Here is a 25,854-nt window from a genome sequence, read left to right on the forward strand (position 1 = left end):
GCTTCGGGTTGATGTGAGCAGCAAGTAAGCTAATACAGGTACCTAACACATTGGAACTTTACAGAATTGTTAACCATGATCGTAGGGGCATTTAGGGGATTGCTGAGCGTAAAAGCAACATAAAACCCTGGGTAGGTGGTGGAGCCCAGGAATCCCTTGGGAGAAGGGAGAGACACCAACTGCAGGAGTGGACTGTGGGCTCCTGGAAGATGAAGACTCCTTCTGTGGCCCTCTAAATGTCCAGGGACAGTTAAGCTGACTGAGATCTGTAGCAGGTGCTCAGAAAAGCACTCGCTTCCGTACTGCCCCCAGTGTCCACCGTGTTGTCAGATGCTCTGGGCTGTGAGCCAAGGCTTCCCTTCTGTCTCCCTCCCTGATGGGGCGGGACCTAGCTGCACCCGCCCAAGAAGGAAGTGGTTTAGTGACTGGGTAGGAGAGCAACCAGGCAGAGGAAGTCAGAAGCCCTGCAGTGACATAGAGATTGACCCCTCTGAAGACCCCCTGCCCCTCTCCACCACAAACCCCGCTCCCAGAAGTCACTCCTTCCCTGTGGACTTGCACCTTCCAGCCCGATGTCTAGTGGCAAGTTATGGTTAGTGGAGGGCAGGATATACGCACAGTGGGGCCCCTGCCCCCTGGGGAGATAGGAGGCAGGGTTGGGGGGGCGGCAGGAACTAGACTTTAACTGACCACATGGAGTCACCGATGTCAGAACTGACCAGGTGGAGTCACTGGGGTCACAGAGGTGGGGCCAGTATAAGGAGTAGCTGGAAGACCAGGCCTCCTCTTTCAGGCCCAGCAGTACCCCAGCCTCCCTGGTGTCTGTCGAAGAATCGGAGAACCCAAAGTTCATCGGTGCAGGCAGATTCGGGGTGGTGTTCCGGGCTTGACACAGGACGTGGGGTTTAGATGTGGCTGTCAAGATCTTGAAGGGGTAAGTGACCTAAGCCGTGGGCCTCCCAGGGTCTGCGCAAGGAGGAGGGGTGAGGCGCTGCTTGCATGCATGGGGAGGGGAGGGATTTTCCAGGCATAAGGGGCGGGACTCCAACCCTTTTCCTGGTGTGTAGGAAGGCGATATCCAGGGAGGTGAAAGCCATGCCAAGTCTGCGTAACCAGCACATACTGCTCCTGCTGGGGGTTACCTGGAGCTCCAGTGGGAATCCGCCTGTGGGCTAGCTCTGGTGACTCAGTTCATGGAAAATGGTTCCGTGGCAGGGCTGCTGCAGACCCACTGTCCTCGGCCCTGGCCTTTCCTCTGCCGCCTGCTGCAGGAGTTGGTCCTGGGGATGTGTTATCTGCACAGCCAGAACCCCGTGCTCCTACACCGGGATCTCAAGCCCTCCAACTTCCTGCTGGACTCAGACCTGCACGCCAAGGTCAGCCTATCCATATACCAGACCAGCCTCTGGGCACAGAACTTCTCGACTCCATTCCCCCAGCATCTCCCTATGGACACAGGGCTGCTGAGGGTCAAAGCCCAACCAGGAGCTTTAGCCCCTACCCTGCCAGGTGTGAGCAACCCTGATCCATATGGTCAGTTCCATAGGCCCATCCACCATTCCGTCCAAAGACCCATGGCTGACCTTGCCTGGGAGACTTAGACCTTGACCTAACCCCCTGAAGAGGGGACCCAGACCTCCAACCCAAGGGTCCCACTGATTCTACCATTCCCCTAACCCTCAAAACCCCCTTTATTTATTTATTTATTAAAGATTTTATTTATTTGACAGACAGAGATCACAAGTAGGCAGAGAGGCGGGCAGAAAGAGAGGGGGGAAGCAGACTCCCCGCTGAGCAGAGAGCCCGATGCGGTGCTCGATCCCAGGACCCTGAGATCATGACCCGAGCCGAAGGCAGAGGCTTAACCCTCTGAGCCACCCAGGCGCCCCTCAAAACCCCCTTTATAAGGCTGGACCTGCACCTTGTGGTCAGAGAAGGGATTATGGAAGCTGACTGGCCCTGTCCATCCTCTACCTTCTCCCTCTTTCCTCTTTTTACAGCTGGCAGATTTTGGCCTGTCCACATTTCAGAGAGGCTCAAGGTCAGGGGCTGACTCCCCAGAGCCAGCCTACTCGGCCCCTGAACTGTTGTCTGATGTAAACCGAAAGGCCTCCATGGCTAGTGATGTCGACAGGTGAGGTACCCACTCCAAACACACATTCCACATTTCTGTACCACTCTGGGCCCTTCTAGGGGGCCATGTGTTGGAAAGGAGTCTCTGCCAGCAGTTGGGCCAGGCCTCAGCTTTGTGTCTCCTGCAGCTTCGGGATCCTAATGTGGGCAGTGCTAGCTGGAAGAGAAGCTGAAAGTAAGACTCCGGGCAGACACTGGGATCCTTAACTCTGGGTGCCCTCCTCCTGCAAGTCTCCAAAACCCTATTCTTCCAGCTTACCCACTCAGACTGCCTGACTTTCTCCTCACCTCCCCTTGGACTACATTCCTTTCCGGCTTCCACCTTGGAGCGAGTGGCCCCTCCTACCCTGAATGTCTTCTCTTTGCATCCCCCACCCCTACTCTAGCAGTGTCTGGGACATCACTTGAGCAGGAAGCAGGGTGTGAGAGGCAGATTCGGCCCCGGCTGACGAAGCTACCCCAACCCAGCGCTGAGACTCCTGGCTTGGCAGGACTGAAGGAGCTAATGCAACACTGTTGGAGCCAGGAGCCCAAGGACAGGCCCTCCTCCCAAGGTGAACTGGCAGTTCAAGTGAACTTCAAGGTGAACTGCCAGTTAGCTGGCAGCCAGCGTAGGCCTGGATCTGTCAGCAGGGGGCTTCTCCTTGGGAAAGTCTGGCTCATATGCCTGCCACCCACTCTGCCTTGTCTCCAGAATGCCGACCAAACACCGAGGAAGCCTTCAACCTGGTAAACAAGGAGATAGATGCCGCAGTCTCCACAGTGAGTGTCCAATGCCACCGCCCAACCCAGGAGCTGGGCAAGGATGGCGTGACATGGCTCCCTTGGCCACACGATGCCTCCTCACTGGCCACTGTTCTTTGTGCCTTATTCTTTGTCCTCACTCTCCCCACCTCAGCACTGAATTCCCAGGTAATAGATTATGGACCAAGACACTCCTCTCTTGGGTTTAGGCTGCTTCTCCCACCTCCCTGCCCAGAAAGCTTCTTATGTCCTTGCAGGTGAAGAAATTCCTGCATGAAAACCAGGGCAGCAACAGGATGTCATCTTCGCCTAAGCCAGGCCCAGAAGGGACAGAAACGGAAGGCCCTAGGGGAACCACAGGAAGCCATGACATCATAGCCACGGAGATGCTAAACAAACTAAATCTGAAGGAGTTCCCCAGCTTTGTTCCTAAAAAATGTACAAACCTTCCCAAGGGGATCAGGGCACAGGGAGACAAGGTTCAGCCTGCCAAGATAGCAGGGATGCCTTTCGATTCAACAGCCCCATCTCCCCAGACTCCAGAGACCTCACCTTTAAGAAATTGGGTACCCAGCGCCAAGTTGGCTTGGACCCCAGGTTCCGGACCTGCAGGGAATCAGGTGAGACACTGGCAGGACTAGGGGATGCACTAGGACTCCCATGAATCCTGTTCCCCTTGCCAGGGAAGACTTGGACCTGGGGGGAATGCAGCATGGGAACTAGTCCCAGGACAGGGAACCTAAGAGAGCTGTGTTGTTCACAGGGGGCTGAGAGACGTAGCACCAACTGGTCTCCCAGGGCACCACAGCCCAATCCAATACCAGGTACCTGCTCCTCACTCCTCCTTTCTCCTGTTCAATTCTTCCAGTGGCTTCTTCCTCAAGACCATCTATAGATCAGGGGTACCTTAGGTAGCATGAGGGAGAAAGGGCTAGTGGCCACCTACCTCAAGCTTCTCATGTCATAAATGAAGAAACTGACACCCGCTGGGACTGGGTCCTGCTGGGGTCACACAGCAAAGTCTGGATTTGCCCTGGGCCTTCCGACTTTCCCCAGAACCAGCTCTGTGAATCCCTAATTTCCGCCATTGCTATGTTGGTCCAGAGGGGCTCCTAGAAGAAAAAAAACAAATATCAGGGTCTCAGGTATTAGTTGCCACTCCTGAGCTTCCACAAACGCGGTTTCGAAGGGGCAGCACAAAGGTGAACTCCCAAGGCACATTTGACACAGGCACAGGCTGCCCTAGAGACCCAATACTTGCATTTCCCCAGAATGGACACAAGGTGCCGCTGCCTCTCCACCCCGCTGCTCCTCCTAATTTTGCGTTAACCATCCCACCAACACCACAATTTCTCTTAAAGGTAACCCTGTTACCATACATGACAGCCACGCGGTGCAGGTGGGAGACAACAACTACTTGATTATACAAGAAGGAGATGCTTTGCCAATGCAAGGCTTGGCGCCCTGGGGCATGGGTCGAGGCTGGCCGCATGCCCCACACAAGTAGGTTGTTGGAAAGGAGAGCCACAAGAACCAAGAAGCCTGGAGCAGGCTGGTGGCAGGGCCAGTATGATGCAACTTCTGAGCTATCTCTTGGATGTGAGGTAATTAGCTGAGACTTTCTTTGAAGGCCAACTGATTTGTGCACACGGAAGTCAATAAACATGATGGATTTTTTAAAAAGATTTTATTTATTTATTTCACACAGAGAGAGAGCAAGCACAAGTGGGGGGAACGGTAGGCGGGGGGAGAAGCAGAGCCCCCTCTGAGCAAGGAGCCTGATGTCGGACTCAATCCTAGGGCCCTGGGATCATGACCTGAGCTGAAGGCAGCCACTTAACCGACTAAGCCACCCAGGAGCCCCAAACCTGATGGATTTTTAACCAAAGCGCCACACTTGGGAGGCTAAGGCTTAGGCCAGAGGCAGGCGGTGGAGACCTGTATGGGAGACCGCAGAACTGACACGGAGGGAGGCAGAGGCCCTGCAGTCTAGCTGAGGCCGGAAGCGGGAATGCTCAGGACTGGGGGTGGGCAGGCGTGGCACACCAGGTCAGGGCCCAGCTGGCGGCAGGAAGGAATCAGGGAGGCCTGGCTCCTGGGGCCACTATAATCTCTGGGCAGGCACTTCCTCTGGATCGGGTGAGACCCCACCCTAAACCCAAAACCTGGGGATAGTCTCACTGCCACGCTTTTCCTCTGAGCTACAGAGAGGCCACAGTGGGGTTCTGGGGAGGGGGCTCTCCCTGGGCATTGGAAGACAGCGGCACATCTTTTGCCTCGCAGTGCCCCCAGCCTCCCAGAGGTCAGCCGGCATACTTATTTCCCTCCAACACAAGCACTCACCACCTACACTCCCAGGCTCCTTGCTTCCCAGGCGGAGCCCTTTGACTCTCAGCTGGGGTCTGGAATGTAAAGCTAAGGTTCCACAGCAGCTGCATCCAGTCAGGAGGGGAGGGGAACAGGCGCACCCCAACCCTCCATTCCAACCTAAATCCTAGCCCCATTCTGCCCAAAATTCTTCCCTACATTCTGGCTAGCCTTCACTCTAGCACTCCATTCTCCCCGTGCCCAAGGGCTCCACCCCCATTTTGACACTTGCTGCTCAGCCTGGCCCAACCCCTCGCCTCTACCAAGGTTGCATTCGCCTTTCTGGAGGGAGCTGAAAGGCGAAGGCTACGACGGTGTTAGGGGAGACAATGAGGGAGGGAGGAGGCCTGGGGAGTCCGCCTCGGCACGGGAAAGGGCCGGGCAGTCCCGTCGGGGAAGTGGGAGGGGGCCCCCCCCTCCCGGCGCCGGGAGGGAAGCGCCTGCTGCCCGGGGCTCTGAGCCACTAGCTTCTCGGCGGTCGATCGGGATTCCACCACCAGCTGTCCTGGGCTCCCTCCTCGGGCCTGGCCCATTCAAGCCGCGGTAGAATCGCGGGCAGTGAGTTTGGGGGGCGGAGGGAGGACCTCGAGGCTCCTTTTCTTCAATCCCAAATCCTGCTTCTCCGGAGACGAGGCTTTTGCTAGGGCATCTCTGCGGTCTGGGTTTGAGGGGGGAGGAGCGAAAGATGGGGCAGTCTTCTCACAGCCAACTGAGAAAAGGCTGGGAGGCTACAGGAGTGCCTGGCGGATGGGACTGCCGCGAGGCTGGGGAAACGGGGTGGAAGTGGCTTGGACCTAGTGAGAGAGGCACAAATGGGGTCCGGACCCGCCACAGGCAGTAACGCTACACCTGACCCTCTTCAGCCCCGGGGTCCGCCCTCTACCCCGGCTAGGCACCGGGGCAGGGAGGACCATGGCTCGCCTCTTCAGTCCCCGGCCGCCCCCCAGCGAAGATCTCTTCTACGAGACCTACTACAGCCTGAGCCAGCAGTACCCACTGCTGCTGCTGCTGCTGGTGATCGTGCTCTGCGCGCTCCTGGCGATGCTGGCTGTCGCGTCAGCCAGCGGCAGGGTGAGCGGGGTTGCTTCTGGTGGTGCGGGGCTCCCTCCCGACGGTGGTGGGAGGGTCACCGCCTAGAGGGCGTTTTCTGGGTAGGGACTTAGGGCAGGGTCTTTGCTGGAACCCAGGACGGAAGGACCGAGCCTTGCTAGGAAATGTAGTGACCCTGGACAAGTCACTGCACCTCTCTGGTCCTTAGTTGCTGGGCCGCTGGGAGAAAGCTGAGCCCTGGGTGCTTTTAACTTTTCTCAAGGTACTGACAGACCTTTTGAGCTTCTGTGATCTACTGGTTCTAGAGTGAATTCAACACCGGGTTTTCCAATTTTCCAGAAGGGAAATTACACTGGGCCCCGTGGGAATCCGTTTCCTGGTTTTCTTTCTCTCAGAGGGGCTGTGGGGCAGCTGTACCCATAGACTCTCAGAAGGCATCCTCCATCCCACTCACATTTAGTCCCCAAATAAAGCCATTTCCAGTTTCTTTCCTTTTTTTTTCTTTTCTTTTTTTCTTCTTTCTTTTTCTTTTCTTTTCTTTTCTTTTTTTTTTTTTTTTGAGAAAGGGGGTCTTCAATTCCATTTCTGGAAATATCTTCCTCCAAGTTTTCTTTTCACTTTTCGGAGGCAAGTTGGGGAAGCCACTAAACTGACCAGTTCTTGCTGGGCCACCTGGAAGTACAGAAAGAGGTGGAGACACAGGACAGGGACAGGGGCAGGAGGTCCACGTCCAGAGGTGGGTGGTGAAAGTGTAGGGCTCCCCACCCAACCCACTCCCCACGCTGCCGGGAGGGAGGTTCCAGGTGCCCCTTGCTGCTAGAGCACTTCTTGGGGCTGGGAGGGGCTGCTCCCAGACCTGTGCCCAGGGCAGGAAATCTCCTTAAGCAAATTGGCCAGATTTGGATACACTCATTCCTAAGTGTTCCATGAGGTAGGATTTTTCACTTGCATGGGGACCCGAGGATGGAATTCTAATTCCGACCTGACAGATAAGAAAACAGGCTCAGAAAGGTCCCGGATTCAAAAATGCGCCATAGGGGTAGACTCTGGGTAGATGGCCCAAGCCTTCCCCATCCCGGCTGCCAGTGAGATATTAGGTTGAATCATATGAGACAGCAGGCTCTGTAGATTAAAAACAGATTCTTGGCAACTTCCTATGGTTCAGCCTAATCTGAATGGCCGGCCCAAATGCCCTGTCTCCTTTTCTGTCTTGAGTTAAAGACACTTTCCAGAAGCAGCCTGGGGGGCTCCCTGCTCTTCAGCTTGGAGGAGCTCCCCAACCTCCGCACTCAGTCTTGCCACAAGCACCCCCTCCCAACAGGATCTAGTTTCAGACCCAGGCTTCCTGACCACTGTGCTGTGTGCACTGGGTGGCTTCTCGCTTCTCCTGGGCTTGGCTTCCCGTGAGCAACGACTGCAGCGCTGGACACGTCCCCTGTCGGTCCTCGTGTGGGCAGCGCTACTTGGGCTAGGCCACGGCTTCCTGTTCACTGGGGGCCTGGTGAGCGCCTGGGACCAGGTAAGAGGAGCGGCAGGTGGAGCAGGGAGCAGGAGCACACCCAGGCCAAGAGCAGCCAGCAGCTTCCGGTGCCTCTGCTTCCCCAGGTGTCCTTTTTTCTCTTCATCATCTTCACTGTGTATGCCATGTTGCCCTTGGGCATGCGGGATGCCGCAGCTGCGGGCCTTGCCTCATCACTGTCCCACCTGCTGGTCCTTGGGCTGTACCTTGGGCCTCAGCCTGACTCCCGGCCACCGCTGCTGCCACAGGTGAGAATGCACGTAGCACAGGATGCGCCCAGGGGCCCGGCGGCGCGCATGACTGGTTCTACTGGCCGCTATTGGTTCCTCTGAGCATGCGCCGACCTCTCGCCTGGCTGCGACTCCCCGGCAGGGCGCCACACTAAGCACAGGATACAGACCCATAGCCCCAGACGGTGCCCTCAGGGAGCTGGTACATCACTGCAGCCAGAGGCTGCAGACACTAGAAGACGCCTCTGGGCCCATAGGGAAGGGACTTCACCAGGGGACCAGAGTTGTGGGGACAGATTTGAATGACAGAACCTTCACAGAGAATGTAAAAATTGGAGCTTGAGTGGTTTTGTGCTCGGGGGCCGTGAAGGGGCTTAGATGGTGGGGTGGTATTCCAGGCAGAGGAAACGTGTGTGCAAGTGTTTCTAGACCTAGGAGGCCTCTGGTGCACAACTGAGTCTAGAGCAGGGATACTGGGGCCGGGAAAGCGCCCCCTACGGGCACGGCAGTGTGGCACCGATTGCCTGGAAATACTTGGGTCTCTAACCGTGGAGTCCTACTCAATCCTCTTGGAGAAACTCCAGCTGCACGCGTAACCACTGCCCCACCACATGCGGCCAGCACCCTCTAAGGATGATCCTCTCCCCCAGCTGGCAGCAAACGCAGTGTTGTTCTTGTGCGGGAACGTGGCTGGAGCGTATCACAAGGCACTGATGGAGCGTGCGCTGCGCGCCACGTTCCGGGAGGCCCTTCGGTCCCTGCACTCGCGCCGGAGGCTGGACACTGAGAAGAAGCACCAGGTATGCTGGGCCTGGAAGGCTAGGCGGGACCAGGGTTTGAGAAAGGAGTTGTTTATATCACACAAGGGGGCACGTGCAAGGCGAATGACTTTGGGCAAGCTACTTGCCCTTTTCTCTCCTCCTTTGTAAAACGTGTAAAACGTGGCTACCACCCACCTTGGGGAGTTAAGTCTCAAAAACCCTGAAGCTTGTAAAAGCAGTTTTTCTTTTTAACATTACTCCTTTTTTTCCTTTTTTTAAAGATTTTACTTATTTGACAGAGAGAGAAAGATCACAAGTAGGCAGAGAGCAGGCAGGGGACAGGGAAGCAGGTTCCCTGCTGAGCAGAAAGCTGGATGCCGGGTCTCGATCCCAGGACCCTCAGAACATGACCTGAGCCGAAGGCAGAGGCTTAACCCACTGAGCCATCCAGGCACCCTGTAAAAGCACTTTTATGATACTAAATGAAGAACTTTAATTCTGGCATTGGTGCTGGGAGTTCAGTCCTAAAGGTGTATAGTGCAGGATGGGGTGCTGAAGCCCAGCTCTATGTGATGGGGAGGACCTGGGGGAGTACTCTAGGGCACACTTGTGGGGCTGGGGAAGTGGGTGAGCTCCTAGATTGTTGGGAGGCTGGCTTTAGGTTGCAAGAAGCTGGTTGTTCATAGTGATCTCCTCTAGGAACACCTACTCTTGTCCATCCTTCCTGCCTACTTGGCCCGAGAGATGAAGGCAGAGATCATGGCACGGCTTCAGGCTGGACAGGGGTCACGGCCAGAGAGCACCAACAACTTCCACAGCCTCTATGTCAAGAGGCACCAGGGAGTCAGGTATGAGAGAGGATGGCCAGAGGGGAAGGGGGGTTGGGCCGAGATCTTGGCCCCACTGACACCTTCTGCCCTCCCCAGCGTGCTGTATGCTGACATCGTGGGCTTCACAAGGCTGGCCAGTGAGTGCTCCCCTAAGGAGTTGGTGCTCATGCTCAACGAGCTCTTTGGCAAGTTCGACCAGATTGCCAAGGTCAGAGGGGACCTCCCTCCCTACCCAGGGACCTTCAAATGCCCACCCTGGAGAACCCTTTACAAGGGAAGCTCCTGCCACCTATGATCCCAGTCCCATTTCAGAGCCCATGTATTCTAATGGAAGATATCCCAATGGAACTAGGAAATCCTTTCAAACAACCCCAGGTATGGAGCTGCTCACCACACACCTCAAACCTGGAGAGACTTCTCAACAATGCCCCACAAATGCCCCAATGACAACACCCCTAAACATGCTCAAGCCCTCAGTGTAGGGGGTCTCTGGACACTACAACCAAATCTAGAGAGGTTTTCAGATGTTTTAATCTTAGATTTTCCAAGGGAAGTCTCTGCCTCATGCAACATCAGTCCAGGCCAACACTGCCTCCTGTTCAGACCCCAGGGATGCCCCCCAACAAACCTAATCTTGGGTATCCCCCAGAAAACTGCAGTTTTGAGGCCACACTCATGTGCTCAAATCTGAATACACCCTACACGTGCCAAAGCTGGGGACAGCCACCAACCTCAGCCAGCCCCATATCAAGTTAAGGGAATCCCTAGATCTGACCCAGAGACTTCCAACCTCAGAATTTGTTCAGGAATACCATTTGCTCCCACTTGTCCCAGCCCCCTTGTGCCTCCTCTGACCTCTAATCAGGTGCCCCCCCTCCCTCTGCACACACACACACTCCAGGAGCATGAATGCATGCGGATCAAGATTCTGGGAGACTGTTACTACTGTGTCTCTGGGCTCCCACTTTCTCTGCCCGACCATGCCATCAACTGCGTGCGCATGGGGCTGGACATGTGCCGGGCCATCAGGTCAGCACAGGTGGGCGGGCAGGAGGGCTACCCAAGGATGGGTGTGGGGGAGGAGCAGGCAGGGTACTGGAGGACCTCTTGGAGAGAGGGAGGTGTATGGCAGCGTTCAGACTGTCCCCTGCATACCCTGCTCAGGAAACTCCGTGCAGCCACTGGAGTGGACATCAACATGCGTGTGGGCGTGCATTCGGGCAGCGTGCTCTGCGGAGTCATCGGGCTGCAGAAGTGGCAGTATGACGTCTGGTCCCATGATGTCACGCTGGCCAACCACATGGAGGCGGGTGGCGTGCCAGGGTGAGATGTGGAGCTGCAGGAGGCCACGGGAAGTAGCCACCCGGGCCTCACACGTGCTGCCACCCTATTCATAGTTCCCTAAAATGAGCACAATCCTACCTGGGGCTCAGGGAGATCCTGATGTGCAGAGAGGGGTGCTGGGAGACATAGCATAGGGCCTTGTTTAAAGTCAGACCTCCAGGAAGGACCCTGGGAAAAAATGAGAGGTTTGCAGGCCCTCCCTCCTGACTCTCACTGACCCCTCTTTCCAGACGAGTGCATATTACAGGGGCTACCCTGGCCTTGCTAGCAGGGGCCTATGCTGTGGAGGATGTATCCATGGAACACCGGGACCCATACCTTCGGGAGCTAGGGGAGCCCACCTACCTCGTCATCGATCCCCGGGTAAAAGCCCAGCCTGGACCCCATGGGCTGGCCCGTACTAACCACCCACAGCTGACAGGCCTGATCTCTTCTCCTATGCCAAACATCGAATTCCTGGATTCCAGTGTGTGCATCAGTGGGGTGGAGAGCCAACCTTCTAAGGGGTATGGGGAAAATGTAGAATACGTTTGTGATCTTGACTCTCAGCTCTCATATGCCCCAGGCTGAGGAGGAGGATGAGAAGGGCACTGCAGGAGGGCTGCTGTCCTCTCTCGAGGGCCCCAAGATGCGTCCATCACTGCTAATGACGCGCTACCTGGAGTCCTGGGGCGCGGCCAAGCCTTTTGCCCACCTGAGCCACCTAGAGAGCCCTGTGTCCACCTCTACCCCTCTCCCAGTAAGTGCATCTCCATCTGAGCCCGAGTACTTAATAACTCCACCCTCACCGCCCCTCCCGACTTCCCTGTCCTCACCTCCAGTGAGTCACTTGATGACATCCCGAGGCCCTGAACTGTCTGGTTGCCCCAGTCCCTGGTTCAGGCCTTTCCTTGCCCTTCCTTCCAAAGAAAGGGCAAAGATCACTGCCCTCTGAGCTCACCTGAGATACAAAATCCTATAGACACTATCTATGTCCATTGTTCCCCAGCCTCCACTCAGGAACCGTTCCCCTTCCATCAGTACCACAGAGGTATAGCCCACACTCATCCTGGGTCTGAAGCCAGGGCTTACAGCCATTCCCACTGGGAAATGTCTCTGTCCAGCTCCATTCCTGAGATTGGACCCTCTCTTTTTATCCCCACTAGGACTAGGAAGGTGGGGGCAAATCAGTTCTTGTCCCACTCTCCAGCATTGGTGTGAGGATAAAATGAGGTGACAGTGAAAATCTCACATGGCCTTGAAGGAAGTCATCCTGAGCAGGCAGGGGTCAGGGAGAGAGGGAAGAGAGGACACCAGAGCACGGTGGATTACTGGTTGATCCTGTGCTTGTCATCAGGATCAACTCATCAGTGACCCTCAGCTCATCAGTGACCCACTAGCTGATGCAGGAGCCTTTATCTCCCCAACTAGCTGGCTCTCAGGGTTGGTGCTTGGTAACAAGTGCCAGAACCCTCTCTTGCAGGGACTGAGGCCGTGTCCCCAAAGGCTTGCCCCAGGAGTAGTTTCCTCAGCCTGCTCTCCTCCACTTCACCTGATCTTCCCCAAACTTTCCCAGCCACCTTTCTGCAGATCTTCTGCTCAGAATCTTCTCTACTGGGTAGACCCAGTTGGGTAGGTAGGATGACTTCAGAGTACACTTTCTGTCTGTGTTCTAACTCCCCACCCCACCCACCCACCCAGCAGGAAAGCCGGCCAGAGATCAGTGAGCACTGTGGAGTGGGGCAGGAGTGGGGGATCCTTGGCAGCAGTGGTTCAGGAGAATACCTAATACTGAGCCTTAACATAGAGTAGGGGAAGGGCCAGATGGGCTTAGTGGGCAGGAGGGAGAGGAAGAAAGAATCCAAGACCCTTCTGACCCCTGCAGGATGAAGCCCCCCAGGGGGAAATAGAGTAGGGGGCGGGCTTTGATGGGAGCCCAGGGACTGTGAGACAGTGTTGGGTGCAATACCTGTGGTGAGATGACCCCAGGAACCCACGCCACACCTCCCCAAGACCCCACTAGTGTGCAGGCTAAGAAGTGTCAGGGTAGAGAGTTAGGAACCCCTAATTCAAGGGTATCTCCCAAGTCAGGACTTCACCAGTCCAGAATTTCACTTCCCACCCCCTGAAGTGCCAAGCCCTCAGTCAAATGTTAGAAAACCTGAGAATCACATCAGCTTACCTCTACAATGGGGACCTCTGGGGTGTTGGTGCATGGTTGATACTAGTATATACCATCCATCCATCCAACCATCTATCCATCCATCCATCCATCCATCCTTCCACAATTTTAAGCCACTTACCATATGGCAGGCACTAAGCTAGTTCTTGAGAAGACAGAAATGAATAAAACGTTTTCCCTGCCTTCGAATAACATATAGGCATTGAGCAAGGTAGAGAGGCAGGTGGGTAGTTTGAAAAAGGCTCAGACCGAGATGCACAGATGGGCTCCTACCTAGAACATCCCTTTAATCTCCCTTCTCCTCCCCTCTCCCTCTCCTATATGCCAAGTTTGGGTCTGTGGGGACGATGTGGCCCCCTGTGACCCTGCTGCCTTCACTTAAGCCAGGGGAGCAGGAAAGAATGGTCCCCAGACACCTGGCCCTGTGCAGCGACCACTGTGCTTCGCTCTCTTTCTTGGGGCTTTACTTGTCTGCTTGCTTTTGATTCTTTGCACACAGCATGCCTTTCTTTTACTGCAGAAAAGAATGACTGTGACCAGGTTTGGTTTTTTCCTTCCTCCTTCCCTTCCTTCTAGGTTTTTTGTTTTCTGCTCCCACCACGCCCCAGCTCAACCTGACCAAAAGGGAGTCAGAATGTTTGGCATTGTCCCTCATAAACCAACAAGGATCTTTGGGCATGCTGAGGGGATAGGCAAGTCTCTGCCTTTGGGATTTGGTTAGTCCCTAGGAAAGATGACCACCCCTCAACCCTACAGGGTTGTCTCATTAAGTGGTAGAAACTGAGGAAATAAGAGCATAAGAACCTTGGGTGTCTGAAGAGTCCGGAAGAACATTTAAGGAACAAATGTGGTTTGACCCTTCCCTTAAGGACAGGTGGGATTTGATGGAAAGAGGAAGTCATCAGAAGCAGGGGAAACACATCAGATGCTCAAGGCCAAGGACGTGTATAGATTCGGAATGCCTCACCCTAGAGAGGCTTCAGGGATGCTCAGCATTGCCTCATCTCCCCCCTCCCCTGTGTTCTCCCAACAGGAGAAGGCCCTTGCCTCCTTCAGCCCCCAGTGGAGCCTGGACCGGTGAGGAGGCCCCAGCATCTCTGTCTGAGTGACCTGCCTCCATCCTCCCTAGGGGGGCTGCTCCTGCTTTGCCCACATGCTGTGGAAGGTCTCCTGTGGTGACAGACTGGGCTCTCACTGTGCAGGAGCCGTACCCCCCGAGGACTAGATGAAGACCTGGATACTGGGGATGCCAAGTTCTTCCAAGTCATCGAACAGCTCAACTCTCAGAAGTATGGAGAACAGAAGGCAGCTGGGAGGGGTGTGGGGCTGGGCCCCCAGGTAGCAAACGGGTATGTTCCCCTGATGACCCAGCAGGAAGGGAGCAGCTTTTCTGCTCCAGCCCAGGAAAACACACATCTGGCCACCACGGCCTCCCACCCGCCTTGCCCTGCCCTTTCCTCTCTGGGGCTCACTGCCCCCCACCTCCCGTCAGACAATGGAAGCAGTCGAAGGACTTCAGCCCACTGACACTGTACTTCAGAGAGAAGGAGCTGGAGAAAGAGGTAGGTGTGGGGGGTGGCAGTGGAGAATTTTCTAGCCTTAGTTCTAAGGCCTTTGTGGCCTTGGAGAGCTGGCAAGCCCCATGGTCATACCTCACCCCTCAGCTCTGCTCAGTTTGTGATTCTGGGTTGAGGGACTTGTGCCTCTCTCCAAATGGAGGTAACCCTATAGATTGGATTACTAGGTGGGGATGGGAGGGAGGAGGCCGGTTCCTGGGAGAGCCGTAGCAGCTACCTGAGACTGAATGGGAGGCTGGGATACCTGCTCCTTGCCTGCAGTGGACACTGCCAAGGTTACCGGCAGCCCTGGTCACTCCTGCCACCACACTGACCCCTGTCCTTCCAGTATCGACTCTCTGCCCTCCCCGCCTTCAAATACTATGCAGCCTGCACCTTCCTGGTCTTCCTCTCCAATTTCATCATCCAGATGCTGGTGACCAACAGGTGAGAGCCCCAGGCAAGGGTGGCCCTGAGTCTCAGACACGGACCACCAGGGTCCTGCTGATCCTTGACCCACACTTTCTTCCTTTACCCACTTCCCCTTGGCTTCAGACGCTGAGCCACAGAGGAAGTATGTGTTCTGGGGAAGCAGTGATAATCACAGCCTTCATTTTTACTGTCACACATCCTGTGGACTGTCTACGGAATCTGAGCACTTTCACATGCCTATCTCTGGGTCCTGATCACTTTTCCATGAAACAGGTTCTGTTTCATTGAGAAGCCCAAATCTCATAGCAGATGAGCCTAGGAAGCAGGTCCACATTTTTACCCCATGGCTGGGAGGGGCTGCAAGGACTCGTCCAAAACGCAGCCAGGTGGAAGAGCTTTGGCCTGAAGGCTCAGAGACTGGCTTAATGCGGCCTCAGCCCCTCGTGAGCCCCCTGCCGCCTTCCAGTACTGTTCCTGCCACCCCACCACCGCCCTACACCCCCTCAGCTTTCCTGGATCGTTGGCATGCAATGCCTTTTATCAGCGCAGACCCCAGTGGGGGCCAGTTCAGATCCCCAGGACTGTTCCTCCCCACATATCCCAGCCAGGGTACACAGCACCCTCCCAGCACACAGAGCATCTTCTGACCCTTCAAGGCCTCACTCACTCTTGTCTCCCTTTAGGCCCCCAGCTCTGGCCATCACCTATAGCATCACCTTCCTTCTCTTCCTCCTCCTCCTCTTCGTCTGCTTCTCAGAGCACCTGACGGTGAGGTGGGCTGGGGGGTGGAAGTGGTGAGCTGGGCCCTTACCATGACTTGGCCTGAGGTGGGGTACCCCAGCCACATGGCTAAGGTTCTTGTGCTCCTTCCACAGAAGTCTGTCTTGAAAGGCCCCAAGATGCTACACTGGCTTCCCACACTGTCTGGCTTGGTGGCCACACGGCCCGGACTGCGAGTTGCCCTGGGCACTGCCACCATCCTCCTCGTTTTTGTCATGGCTATTACCAGCCTGGTGAGGGCAAGAGGGGGACCCAGGAAGCCCCATCAGGGCCTTTTGGACCTATAAGAGGCTGAGTGGGGACCCCTGGATTTGGGAGAGCAACTGCACTGAGGCCAGGGGATTCTGGCAATGTTGGATGCAGTATAAAGAAAAAAATCAATCTGCCACCTGTATAATTGTTCATTACTCTCTGGTGGACATCCTTCCTATCTTTTCTGTGTAGGCAGATATTCGTTGTTTAGCTCACTCACTGTGATATTGTAGCTGAGTCTGGCGGATTTTTCAGAACTTACAGTCACTCCTAGAATTCTATCCCCGAAAGACACCTTAGGAATCATGCCCTAGCCAAGTCACAGAAGAGGAAGCTGAGGCCCAGAGAGGTTAAGTGGCTGGCAAGAGATCACACAGTGGCTCCACTGGCAGACTAGCACTCAGGGCACCCTCTCCTCCCATCCCTAACTGCCCAGCAAGGACCCCAGCGCTAAGGCTCCCTCACCAGCCAGAAATGGCAGGATCTACCCCTTTGGAGGAGTCTGGCCCTCATCCCTAGGTCAGCCGAAACCCAGCACAAGCCACCACTGGGCCCCAGGAGCTGCCTGCCCACCTCAGCTCTTCACCTCCTTCTGCAGTTCTTCTTACCGGCAGCATCAAACTGCCCTTCCCGGGCTCCCAATGTGTCCTCCGTGGCTTTCAACCTCTCCTGGGAGCTCCCTGGGTCCCTGCCTCTCATCAGCGTCCCGGTGAGTGTTCCTCACAGCCCTGAATCACTTTATCCAGAGCCTGCCTTTGCCCGTCTGCTACCCCTTTAGTTGAAAAACATTCCATCCTGTGAATTGGGATGGATATAAAACACATTTGGTGTGTGTTTGTGTGTATGATACTCCTTGTCCCCAGATAGGACCTGGGCCCTGGGAGGGGTGGGACAGGAGCCCTGTGATATTCTCCCACCCTGGCATGTGGCATATGCCCCGCCCCTTGACAGCCCCACCCCGCCCCACAGTACTCTATGCACTGTTGCGTGCTGGGGTTCCTGTCCTGCTCCCTCTTTCTGCACATGAGCTTTGAGCTGAAGTTGCTGCTGCTCCTGCTGTGGCTGGGAGCCTCCTGCTCCCTCTTCCTGCACTCCCATGCCTGGCTGTCTGACTGCCTTATCGCCCGCCTCTATCCAGATCCCTTGGACTCCAGGTGCGCATCACCATGGGACAGAGGTGCCCAGAGCTGTCCTCGCCTCACTGACCTGAAAGGGGGAGGGTGGCTAAGGGTTACATGGGCACTGGGGGTAGGGAGGAGGCCATCGGGAAGGGGCAGGGCAAGGGGCAACCCTGATCCATGGCCTCCTCAGGCCAGGGGTGCTGAAGGAGCCCAAACTCATGGGAGCTATCTCCTTCTTCATCTTCTTCTTCACCCTCCTTGTCCTGGCTCGGCAGGTAAGTCACCCAGCTCAACCCACCAGAGCTTCCCTTTAAAGGGGGAAGCGGGGTCCCCATATTTGTGACTTGGTCTCTCTCACCCTTTCCCTCAATCATACATCTTCAGGGTTGAGCCCAAATAGTGTGTCCACCGGAAGCTTCTAAGTGAACCTTCCTGCTCCCTTTCTTTCTCCTTCACTCCCCAAGGGAGGCGCCCTCAAATTCTCCCTCCCTCGTCCCTCCCACCCCAAGTCCAGGAAAACCACCCATGAGAAAAAATCTGCTGCCAAGTCTGTCTGGTTTGAATCTAGTTCCAAGGGAGCCTTCCCGGGGTAGTTGGCCCTTAGGCCTTCTCTCTAGACTGGGGAGTGGTATGGTTTGAGGCATCATGGAGTGGGTGGGGGGTGAACACTCAGGAGCTGAGGCTCCCCCTGCACCGTGTCTCCACTTGGGCCCCTGGTGACCTTGCCAGAATGAGTATTACTGCCGCCTGGACTTTCTGTGGAAGAAGAAGCTGCGGCAGGAGCAGGAGGAAACAGAGACAATGGAGAACCTGACTCGGCTGCTGCTGGAGAATGTGCTCCCCGCACACGTGGCCCCCCAGTTCATCGGCCAGAACCGGCGCAATGAGGTGACTCCCACCCCTGACTCCTGAGCCCCAGATGCCACAGGGACTAATTTTGGATGAAAATCTTGGCCCTCGGCCCACCATCTCTGGACTCCTCCATATTGGGTTGGGTGGCCGCCCGGTCCCTGTCCCTGTCAGGTAGATGCCTCCGTTTTCATAAGCTCTTAGGCTTAGTCTGCTGAGCACAGAACTTCTGCGTTCCAAGTACTTACTTAGAAGGGTGTCTTCTCCAACCCATGGCCACTCCATACCTTCCAGAAGCTTCTTCGAGTGTTGATGGGAGATGTATGGAGAACATACACCCAGCCCTCTGGACCTGCACTATCCAGGATGGTAGCCAGTAGCCATGTGGGGCCATTTACATTTAAATTACTTAAAATGGAACATTCAGGGTCTCAGTCTCACTGGCCACATTTCAAGTGTCTAAGAGCTGCTTATGGCCAGTGGCAACCATATCAGACATCACATACTCAGAACTTTCCAACCACAGGAATTTCCATTGGTAGATGTTAATCTCCATCCTCAAATGCTCTTTAGTCAGACCATCAGAGAAGGTCACCCACATATTAGTGCCATTTTGTCTGTACTGCCTGAACTTCTCCCTGACTGCTATGGAGATACTGTTGGCCTGTCTTGAGGAATGTCAAAAGAAGCAGGTCAGGGTCTATTCACAGCTTTATGTCCCCACCAGTTGCTCTCTGTGCTCAAGGTTGGCAGTAGATCTACTTCCGCTGGTTTCTACTCTTATTTATACTGGGACTCTTGTAATTGTTCCTGTTTCTCTCTTCACATGGGCTGCTAGAAAGCCCAGAGCCAGAACCTAGGACTGACAAGGACTTTGTGTCACCCCTTTTATGAACCAACTTCAAATAGGATTCCATCTTTCCTGTCTTACTTTTATTTTTCCTTTGTCACATTTCCCCTATTATTTTATCTTCCATATTGAAGCTGTTTTTGTAAACTGAGTTAACTGGCTTAACACCCATTAGCAGTAAGATAGGACAGAAAGACAGTTCCCACTAATATGATCCCAGCCTCTCACATTGCTATGAGGTGACCCTGACTCCAAACCCTTATCTCTCCTGGAATCATAATGAGACCCAATCTTTGACTACCCAGTCACATATCCAGGTAACCTGGCCCTATCCCTCTCCCTCCTTTCCAATCCTTCATAAATAGAGGAGTAAGAGTATGGACACAGGGAAGGTGGCCCATGCAGACCCACGGGGGAAAGAACGTGGCTTGCTCCCTCATCCCAGCCTCCCACCCTCCAGGACCTCTACCACCAATCCTACGAGTGTGTCTGTGTCCTGTTCGCCTCAGTTCCAGACTTTAAGGAATTTTACTCTGAATCCAACATCAACCACGAGGGTCTAGAGTGTCTGCGGCTGCTCAATGAGATCATTGCAGATTTTGATGAGGTGACAGCTCCAAGGGTCCCCCAGGCCCTTTGTCCTGGATGCTAGAATTTCCCACCAGTCCCTCCTGCTCACTTGCTCTCCGGCCAGGGGCCCATGCTCCTCTCCCTGGCTCTGCCGCTCCTCCTCTGATCCCCAGCTCTCCAGCAACTCTTCCCATGATCCAGTCTCCCTCCTGCCACACTCCCTGACCCCACAACCTGGTCCTTTGTCTCTAAAGGCCTGGGGCTGGGCTTCTGAGATGGAGGAGGGAGGGAGTAAGAAAGACTGGGGACACAACCTCCTTTCTGTACAGCTGCTCTCAAAGCCCAAGTTTAGTGGGGTGGAGAAGATCAAAACCATCGGCAGCACCTACATGGCAGCCACAGGCTTAAACGCCACCTCTGGACAGGACACACAGCAGGTACAACCTCCCTTCCTCGCCTACCAGCCCCACTCTGGGCTTGCGCTGCTGGGCCCTCACTGCCCCATCCTGGTGGATCGGCCCATTGCTAGGATGCTGAGCGAAGCTGCAGCCACCTGGGCACCATGGTGGAGTTCGCAGTGGCACTTGGATCAAAGCTGGATGTCATCAATAAGCACTCATTCAACAACTTCCGTCTGCGTGTGGGTGAGGGCCCTCTCTTGCTGGGCCAGTCTGGAACTTCCTCTTCCCCTTCTTAGGCTCTTCCTCCCCCAAGTCGTTTGTTAGCTACTCTCCAGCTCATCCCTGGATCCCCTCCAGCCTCATCCCTGGAGGCAGAGCATGAAGCTGCTGGGCCAGGATCTCTGGGGTTCAGCTACCCCTTCCCTAAGCCACACCCCTCCAGACCCATTCTCCTTTCTTCTAAGATCTCCAGGTCCTTCACCATAAGTCCTGGAGCTTCCTCCTCCTCTCTCCCTCCTCAAATCTTCCCCCCACCACCTCCCAGGGCCCCTCTTTACCATATCTCTTGTCAGGGTTGAACCACGGACCTGTAGTTGCTGGAGTGATTGGGGCCCAGAAGCCTCAGTATGACATCTGGGGCAACACGGTGAATGTTGCGAGCCGTATGGAGAGTACAGGAGTCCTGGGCAAGATCCAAGTGAGGAGGCACATTGGAGGCACGGGGTTGGGGAAGGGGATAGGGCCACCCCCACACTCCAGGCTCACACCCTTTCAATCACAGGTGACTGAAGAGACAGCTCGGGTGTTGCAGTCCTTAGGCTATACCTGCTACAGCCGGGGCATCATCAAGGTCAAAGGCAAAGGGCAGCTCTGCACCTACTTCCTGAATACAGATTTGACACGAACTGGCCCTCCCTCAGCTACCCTAGCCTGAGACCCCCACCCATCCTCTCTATTCTAAGATCTTCAATAAAAAGACTCCGGGGGCACCTGGCTGGCTCAGTGGGTTGAGTGTCCGACTCTTGATCTCGGCTCAGGTCGATCTCAAGGTGGTGAGAGTGAGCCCCACATTGGGCTCAGCACTGAGTATGGATCCTGTTTAAGATTCTCTCTCCCTCTCCCTCTGCCCCTTCTTTCTCTCCTCTATCTATTAAAAAAGCAGCAGCAGCAGCAGCTCCTGGTATAGCTATAGAACACCTCCTTGCCTCTCAGCAGGATGCTTCTTCCCAAGCTAAACTGAGTGTCCATACACAAGTATGATCATGAGTGTATTAGAAAGGAGTAATTCTTCACAAGCTCAGGAAGAGGACTGCCTCAGCCTCCCAGCCTGATTCCAGCATTTTGTACACCTCAGAAGCATAAAGAATTTTAGCCACATGGCTCAAAATAAGGATTTGACTATTCCTGTTTCCCATCCACAAATATTGGCTAGGAAAATGTCATTTGACCTTTATTCATTCAATAAACACTAAATAAGCATCTATTCTATGCTTCCAAGGCAGCATGGGCACTAGAGGCCTGGGAAATGATCTGTTGGGTCCCTCCCTGTTGTCAAATTGACCCATGCTTTCCAGCCAAGACCTATAGACAGTTTGGGGCTTCTCTTGTTCTCAGGCCCCTCAGATACCCTCTTGCTTCCTTCAGCAGGTGCTGATTTAGATGGGTTCTGAAGCATCCCTGGTTCGTTGCTCCTTGCTTATATTTGGAGTCTGTGAGCAGTATCTTGACACCCTAGGTTGGTTACACATGGACTCTTGGTTTTTCTCCTAGTTGCTCTTTCTTTACAGGAGAGATTACGAAAGTACACTGCTGCCACTTCTTCTACCATCTTCCTAAAATGCAGTTGGACCAGAACCAGTCTCAGGCTCTCTAAAACAACAGTCATCCCTCAGAAAGAAAGACTTAACTCTCTCACTTACAGGAATCTTAATTTCCTAAGAATGACCAGGGTTACAGAGGGCATCAGAGTGTATTTTGGGTACTGGCAGAAAGCTGATGTGCAGAATTCCACGGACTGAGATCTGATGAGTTTGTTTTCAAGTGAAACCTCTTTGGAAAATGGAGGAAAGTCCCTTAGAACATTGCACACTGAAAGGACAAAGATGAGTAGCAGGAAGTTGGAGTCATGGTAACAGTGATACCCATCACAAGCTTCAGGGTAGAAGTTCCACAGCAGTGCTAAGTATACTTAGAACATACGCTGATTCAAGGAGTCTGGAGTGATAGGCCTTCATGGGTGGTCTTCCTTGGTCAGCTCCTTCAGGGGTCTGTAGCCCTGTCTTGTTCTAAGTATGATCTGCAGCGCTTCAGAATGGGGGAGGAGAGGGGATTCTGGTTTCTGTGCCTTTGTGTCCCTTTCCAAACTGAAAAATCACGGGAAACTAAAGGATGTGCCTCTTACCTGTTGAGAAGGACCCCCTCCGCTAAGAGTGCCAGGAGCATCCCTCTTGCCCCTAATGCACGTGCCCCACACAAGGCTGACCCAACGTGATACCAGTTTTAATCGCAAAGCTGCTCCAGGCTATCGCTCTGCCCTTACCTGCCCCGCCCCGCCCCGCCCCTCCCTCCTCTTCCGCTCCACCCCACTCCCGTTCTACTCCTCCTCCTCCTCCTCCTCCTCCTCCTCCTCAAGGTAAACTGGGTCAGGCCAATGTGGGGAACATTCTGCCACGAGGACCGCCAGCGTCCTTCTACCAGCAGTAGCACCACCACCAGCAGCAACCCCCAGGGCTAGTTCAGTTCGTTTCACTGGAGAGCGTCGATGGAGTCGGCGAGGCTCCCGGAGGGGCCAGCCTCGGAAGGCGCGGGGGCGCCCCTCACCGTCTGGCCGAGGGTGCCCCCGCGGCGGGTGCTGGATGCCTCAGAGCCGGTGCCCTCCAACAGCTTGGCGACGAAGCCCACGCCGGCGGAGCGCAGAAGGCCGCCGCCGGCGCACGCGTACAGCACGGGGTTCACGCTACTGCTCAAGAAAGCCAGCGCTATGAACACGTGGCGCGCCAGGAACAGCGGGTCTCCAAAGAGCGCAGCGCCCCTGCCGGCCAGCACCCGGCCCGCGTCGACTAGGTTCACCAGGTGGTAGGGCAGCCAGAAGGCGGCGAAGGCCAGGATGATGAGCACCACCAGGCGGCCAGTGCGGCGGCTGCGGCGGAAGCGCCGGGCCTGCAGCCGGCGCCTGATGTCTGAGTAGCTGGCCACCACCACCAGGAAGGGCAGCAGGAAGCCGGTGAGGGCCTCAAAGAGCAGATGGAATGCTTGGGCTCGCTTGCTGGAGTATGTTAGGGAGCAGCCGGTCTGGTTGTCCTGTCTCAAGTCCACGTTGCGGTACATGATGACAGGTATGGCCAGCAGAAAGGACATCACCCAGATGCTTGCTAGCACCCACCAGGCAACGGCCTTGGTACGAAACTTCTGGGACACGAAGGGGAGGGCGACTGCCAGCGAGCGGTCCAGACTCATAGCCGTGATCAGCAGGACGCTGGCGTACATGCTGACTCCGCAGGTATAGTGAAACAGGCGGCAGCCAAACAGTCCAAAACCCCAGGTACCCTGGGCCACAGAGTAGAGGAAAAAGGGGGCGGTAAGCAATACAGCCAAGTCTGCCAAGGCCAGGTTCAGCACCAACAAGGCAGTGACAGAGCGCTTCCGCATCTTTACCAGGATGCTCCACACCACAAAGCTGTTGCCGGGAAGCCCCACAGCCAGCGCTACTGACAGTAGGATGATAGTCAACGGAACGATGAACATGACCCCTAGTGAGGAGGTACTGTCCAAGATGTAGGGTCCGTGGCCACTGCGAGGACCTGGAGGGTGAGGGTGAACACAGGCATGAGGGTAGGGGACCAACGTTTCCTGACACCTAGCCTGAGTACTCTAGTCCATCTCCAAGATCAGCATTGGCAGATGCACCTCTGTGATATATTACCTTCAGCACTTCATCAGTGGACCTGTCTTCAGGGGACCTGGCAGAGCACAAAGACTGGTTTTCTAACTGGATCATGGGGCTCCTTCCTGCCCACAGACCCAATTGCAAAATATGGAGCAACAGCAGCAGCAATACTTTCATACCCTTTCAGACCCAGAACCACATGGGGGAGGGGGACCTTCCTTACCAAAGCTGCACCCTTCAAAAGCCTAATTTCTCTGTCACGTGCCAGGCCCTTAGCCCCCTCAGTCCCACTGACTTCCTCCAGTCACTGACCAACTCTCTCCGGAGCTGCCCAGGGCCCACCAGGAAGAACAGGGATGGGGAGGAGTCTGAGGCTGCGAGACAAGAACACGTCCTCCCCCGTCCTTTTAACCACTGCTCAGGCCTTCTTTGGAAATTCCTTTGCACCTTCTCTCACGGTTGTATCCTACCTCATATCTCCCCTACTCCTAGGATACTTACTTCCAGGCTTTGCCGGGTACCGGTGGGAAGCTGGTGCCAATCTCAAGACCAGGGCAGGGTGGTGTAGCCTATTCCCAGACCTGCCCCTGTTCCAGGGTCTCTAGCCCCAGGTCTGGTTGCTGTCGGCTAAGTCCGCCAGAGAGGAAGTACCAAGAAGCAGAGGAGGGGGAAGACACATCATGCTGAGGGTGGGGCTGAAAGTCCTAGCCCTCCCTTCACTGCGGGGTGGGGGAGAATAGTCTTTGTGTTCCAGAAGAGCCTAGCGGGGAGGAAGACTCCTCAGGGGTGGGACCAGATGAGAAGAGCCCAGGAAGGTGCAGTGAGAGGAAAGGAGTGAGGGGAGTGAGTAGGCTGGGGTGTGGCCTCAGATTCAGGTCTAGACTGGAGAGTTGGATAGAGTACTAAACTGTCATACAGGAGAAGGAGGGAGGGATGCCAAAGAAGGAAAATGGGCTCAGATTGAGAGGCCAGAATATGGGTATCTTTATTTATTTATTTATTAAAGATCTTATTTATTTATTTGATAGATATTACAAGTAGTCAGAGAGGCAGGCAGGAGGAAGCAGGCTCCCTGCTGAGCAGAGAGCCTGATGTGGGGCTTGAGACCATGACCTGAGCTGAAGGCAGAGGTTTTAACCCACTTAGCCACCCAGGTGCCCCTATGGGTATTCTTATACCACTGTGTAAATAATGTAGATTTTTAGATTAATAGGAAGTGTAGGTTAGACCTGTGGCTAAGTTATGGGTTAGGGTTTAGGTAACATCAGGGCTTAAAGAGGACGGCATCCTGTCTTTGGCTTGGGTTCAAGCCATGAGTGTAGTTGGAGGGGGAGGGCCCTCCTCCAGCACCTGCATCTATTCCCTCATTTAAAGCGGTTGCTTCAGCTCTAGGTCAGTCAGTTCTCCCTTCCCTTTGGCAGAAGCTGAAGTCCAAAGGATCTCCTTAGTATCCCACAGAATTTCGGTTTCTGCCCCCTTCCCCAGCCACTTGCCTTGCACTTGCCCATGTGGCTTCCCTGCCACATGAATCTGGATTTAAGATCTGGGCACTGGTCAAAGAGGTCAGCAGCACCTCTTTCCTACCTTCCCATAGTTGGCTGTCAGGTCCCATCTTAGACACACAGAAAAAGTAGAGGCTGAGCACAGGGAGAGGAGGTAGCGGCAGTGATGCTTCATACCTGCCCTGCCAGGATGGGAAACCAGGAATGTGCAAGGAAGAAAAGCCCCCCCAAATGGTCACTCTTCTCCCTTCCTGGAGGGAAAGCAGTCTCCCGCTTTGACCTCTCCTGCAGGGGCTAATATCCGAAACATCTTTCCTTCAATCTGACTGTGAGCCTTCCTGCTTCCTTGCCAACTCTGTCACTTGTCAGGAAAGATGCGGCCTGTGATGGTGGTCATGGAGGTCCTTTACCCTTCGCAGCATGCCCACTTCTCTGCTTTGAGGAAAGCCTGGTGCAGAACTGACCCAGTAGCTGTGAGGCAGAGGATGTGATGCAAAGAAATGGGCTGAAACCGCA

General features: G+C 54.9%; 3 protein-coding genes across 3 annotated transcripts; 2 read left to right on the forward strand and 1 right to left on the reverse strand.

The window, feature by feature from the left end:
• Nucleotides 1-449: 449 nt before the first annotated feature.
• RIPK3 (receptor interacting serine/threonine kinase 3) lies at nucleotides 450-4,523 on the forward strand. The gene is given in 11 exon segments (XM_044229885.1): nucleotides 450-592; nucleotides 794-934; nucleotides 1,068-1,141; nucleotides 1,144-1,376; nucleotides 2,001-2,134; nucleotides 2,262-2,308; nucleotides 2,520-2,687; nucleotides 2,828-2,895; nucleotides 3,135-3,497; nucleotides 3,641-3,701; nucleotides 4,239-4,523. Coding segments are annotated over 11 exon segments (1,455 nt in total). The 5' UTR covers nucleotides 450-572; the 3' UTR covers nucleotides 4,385-4,523.
• Nucleotides 4,524-5,726: 1,203 nt separating this feature from the next.
• On the forward strand, nucleotides 5,727-20,939 carry ADCY4 (adenylate cyclase 4). Its single transcript, XM_044230788.1, has 26 exons — nucleotides 5,727-5,787; nucleotides 6,108-6,315; nucleotides 7,616-7,813; nucleotides 7,900-8,061; nucleotides 8,694-8,843; nucleotides 9,504-9,652; nucleotides 9,731-9,842; nucleotides 10,536-10,663; nucleotides 10,799-10,957; nucleotides 11,209-11,341; nucleotides 11,544-11,717; nucleotides 14,173-14,216; nucleotides 14,342-14,428; nucleotides 14,632-14,701; nucleotides 15,045-15,142; nucleotides 15,811-15,895; nucleotides 16,003-16,140; nucleotides 16,758-16,868; nucleotides 17,129-17,313; nucleotides 17,471-17,555; nucleotides 18,010-18,168; nucleotides 19,440-19,586; nucleotides 19,879-19,986; nucleotides 20,079-20,193; nucleotides 20,523-20,647; nucleotides 20,732-20,939. Exons 2-26 carry the CDS (start codon nucleotides 6,157-6,159, stop codon nucleotides 20,882-20,884), a joined length of 3,234 nt encoding a protein of 1,077 aa, XP_044086723.1. The 5' UTR covers nucleotides 5,727-5,787; nucleotides 6,108-6,156; the 3' UTR covers nucleotides 20,885-20,939.
• Nucleotides 20,940-22,695: 1,756 nt separating this feature from the next.
• On the reverse strand, nucleotides 22,696-24,460 carry LTB4R (leukotriene B4 receptor). Its single transcript, XM_044232346.1, has 2 exons — nucleotides 24,338-24,460; nucleotides 22,696-23,750 (listed from the first exon to the last, which is right to left on the reverse strand). Exon 2 carries the CDS (start codon nucleotides 23,692-23,694, stop codon nucleotides 22,696-22,698), a length of 999 nt encoding a protein of 332 aa, XP_044088281.1. The 5' UTR covers nucleotides 23,695-23,750; nucleotides 24,338-24,460.
• Between the last annotated feature and the right edge of the window lie 1,394 nt (nucleotides 24,461-25,854).

This window comes from Neovison vison, chromosome 13 (genome assembly GCF_020171115.1).
Source record: "Neovison vison isolate M4711 chromosome 13, ASM_NN_V1, whole genome shotgun sequence".
NCBI lineage: Eukaryota > Metazoa > Chordata > Mammalia > Carnivora > Mustelidae > Neogale > Neogale vison.

Coding starts and splice junctions, on each gene's coding strand:
- LTB4R (XM_044232346.1), bottom strand. CDS start 23,694: ATGTTCATCGTTCCGTTGACTATCATCCTACTGTCAGTAGCGCTGGCT.
- ADCY4 (XM_044230788.1), top strand. CDS start 6,157: ATGGCTCGCCTCTTCAGTCCCCGGCCGCCCCCCAGCGAAGATCTCTTC. Junction 9,653..9,730: donor AAGAGGCACCAGGGAGTCAG/GTATGAGAGAGG, acceptor TGCCCTCCCCAG/CGTGCTGTATGCTGACATCG. Junction 16,141..16,757: donor TCATGGCTATTACCAGCCTG/GTGAGGGCAAGA, acceptor CTCCTTCTGCAG/TTCTTCTTACCGGCAGCATC.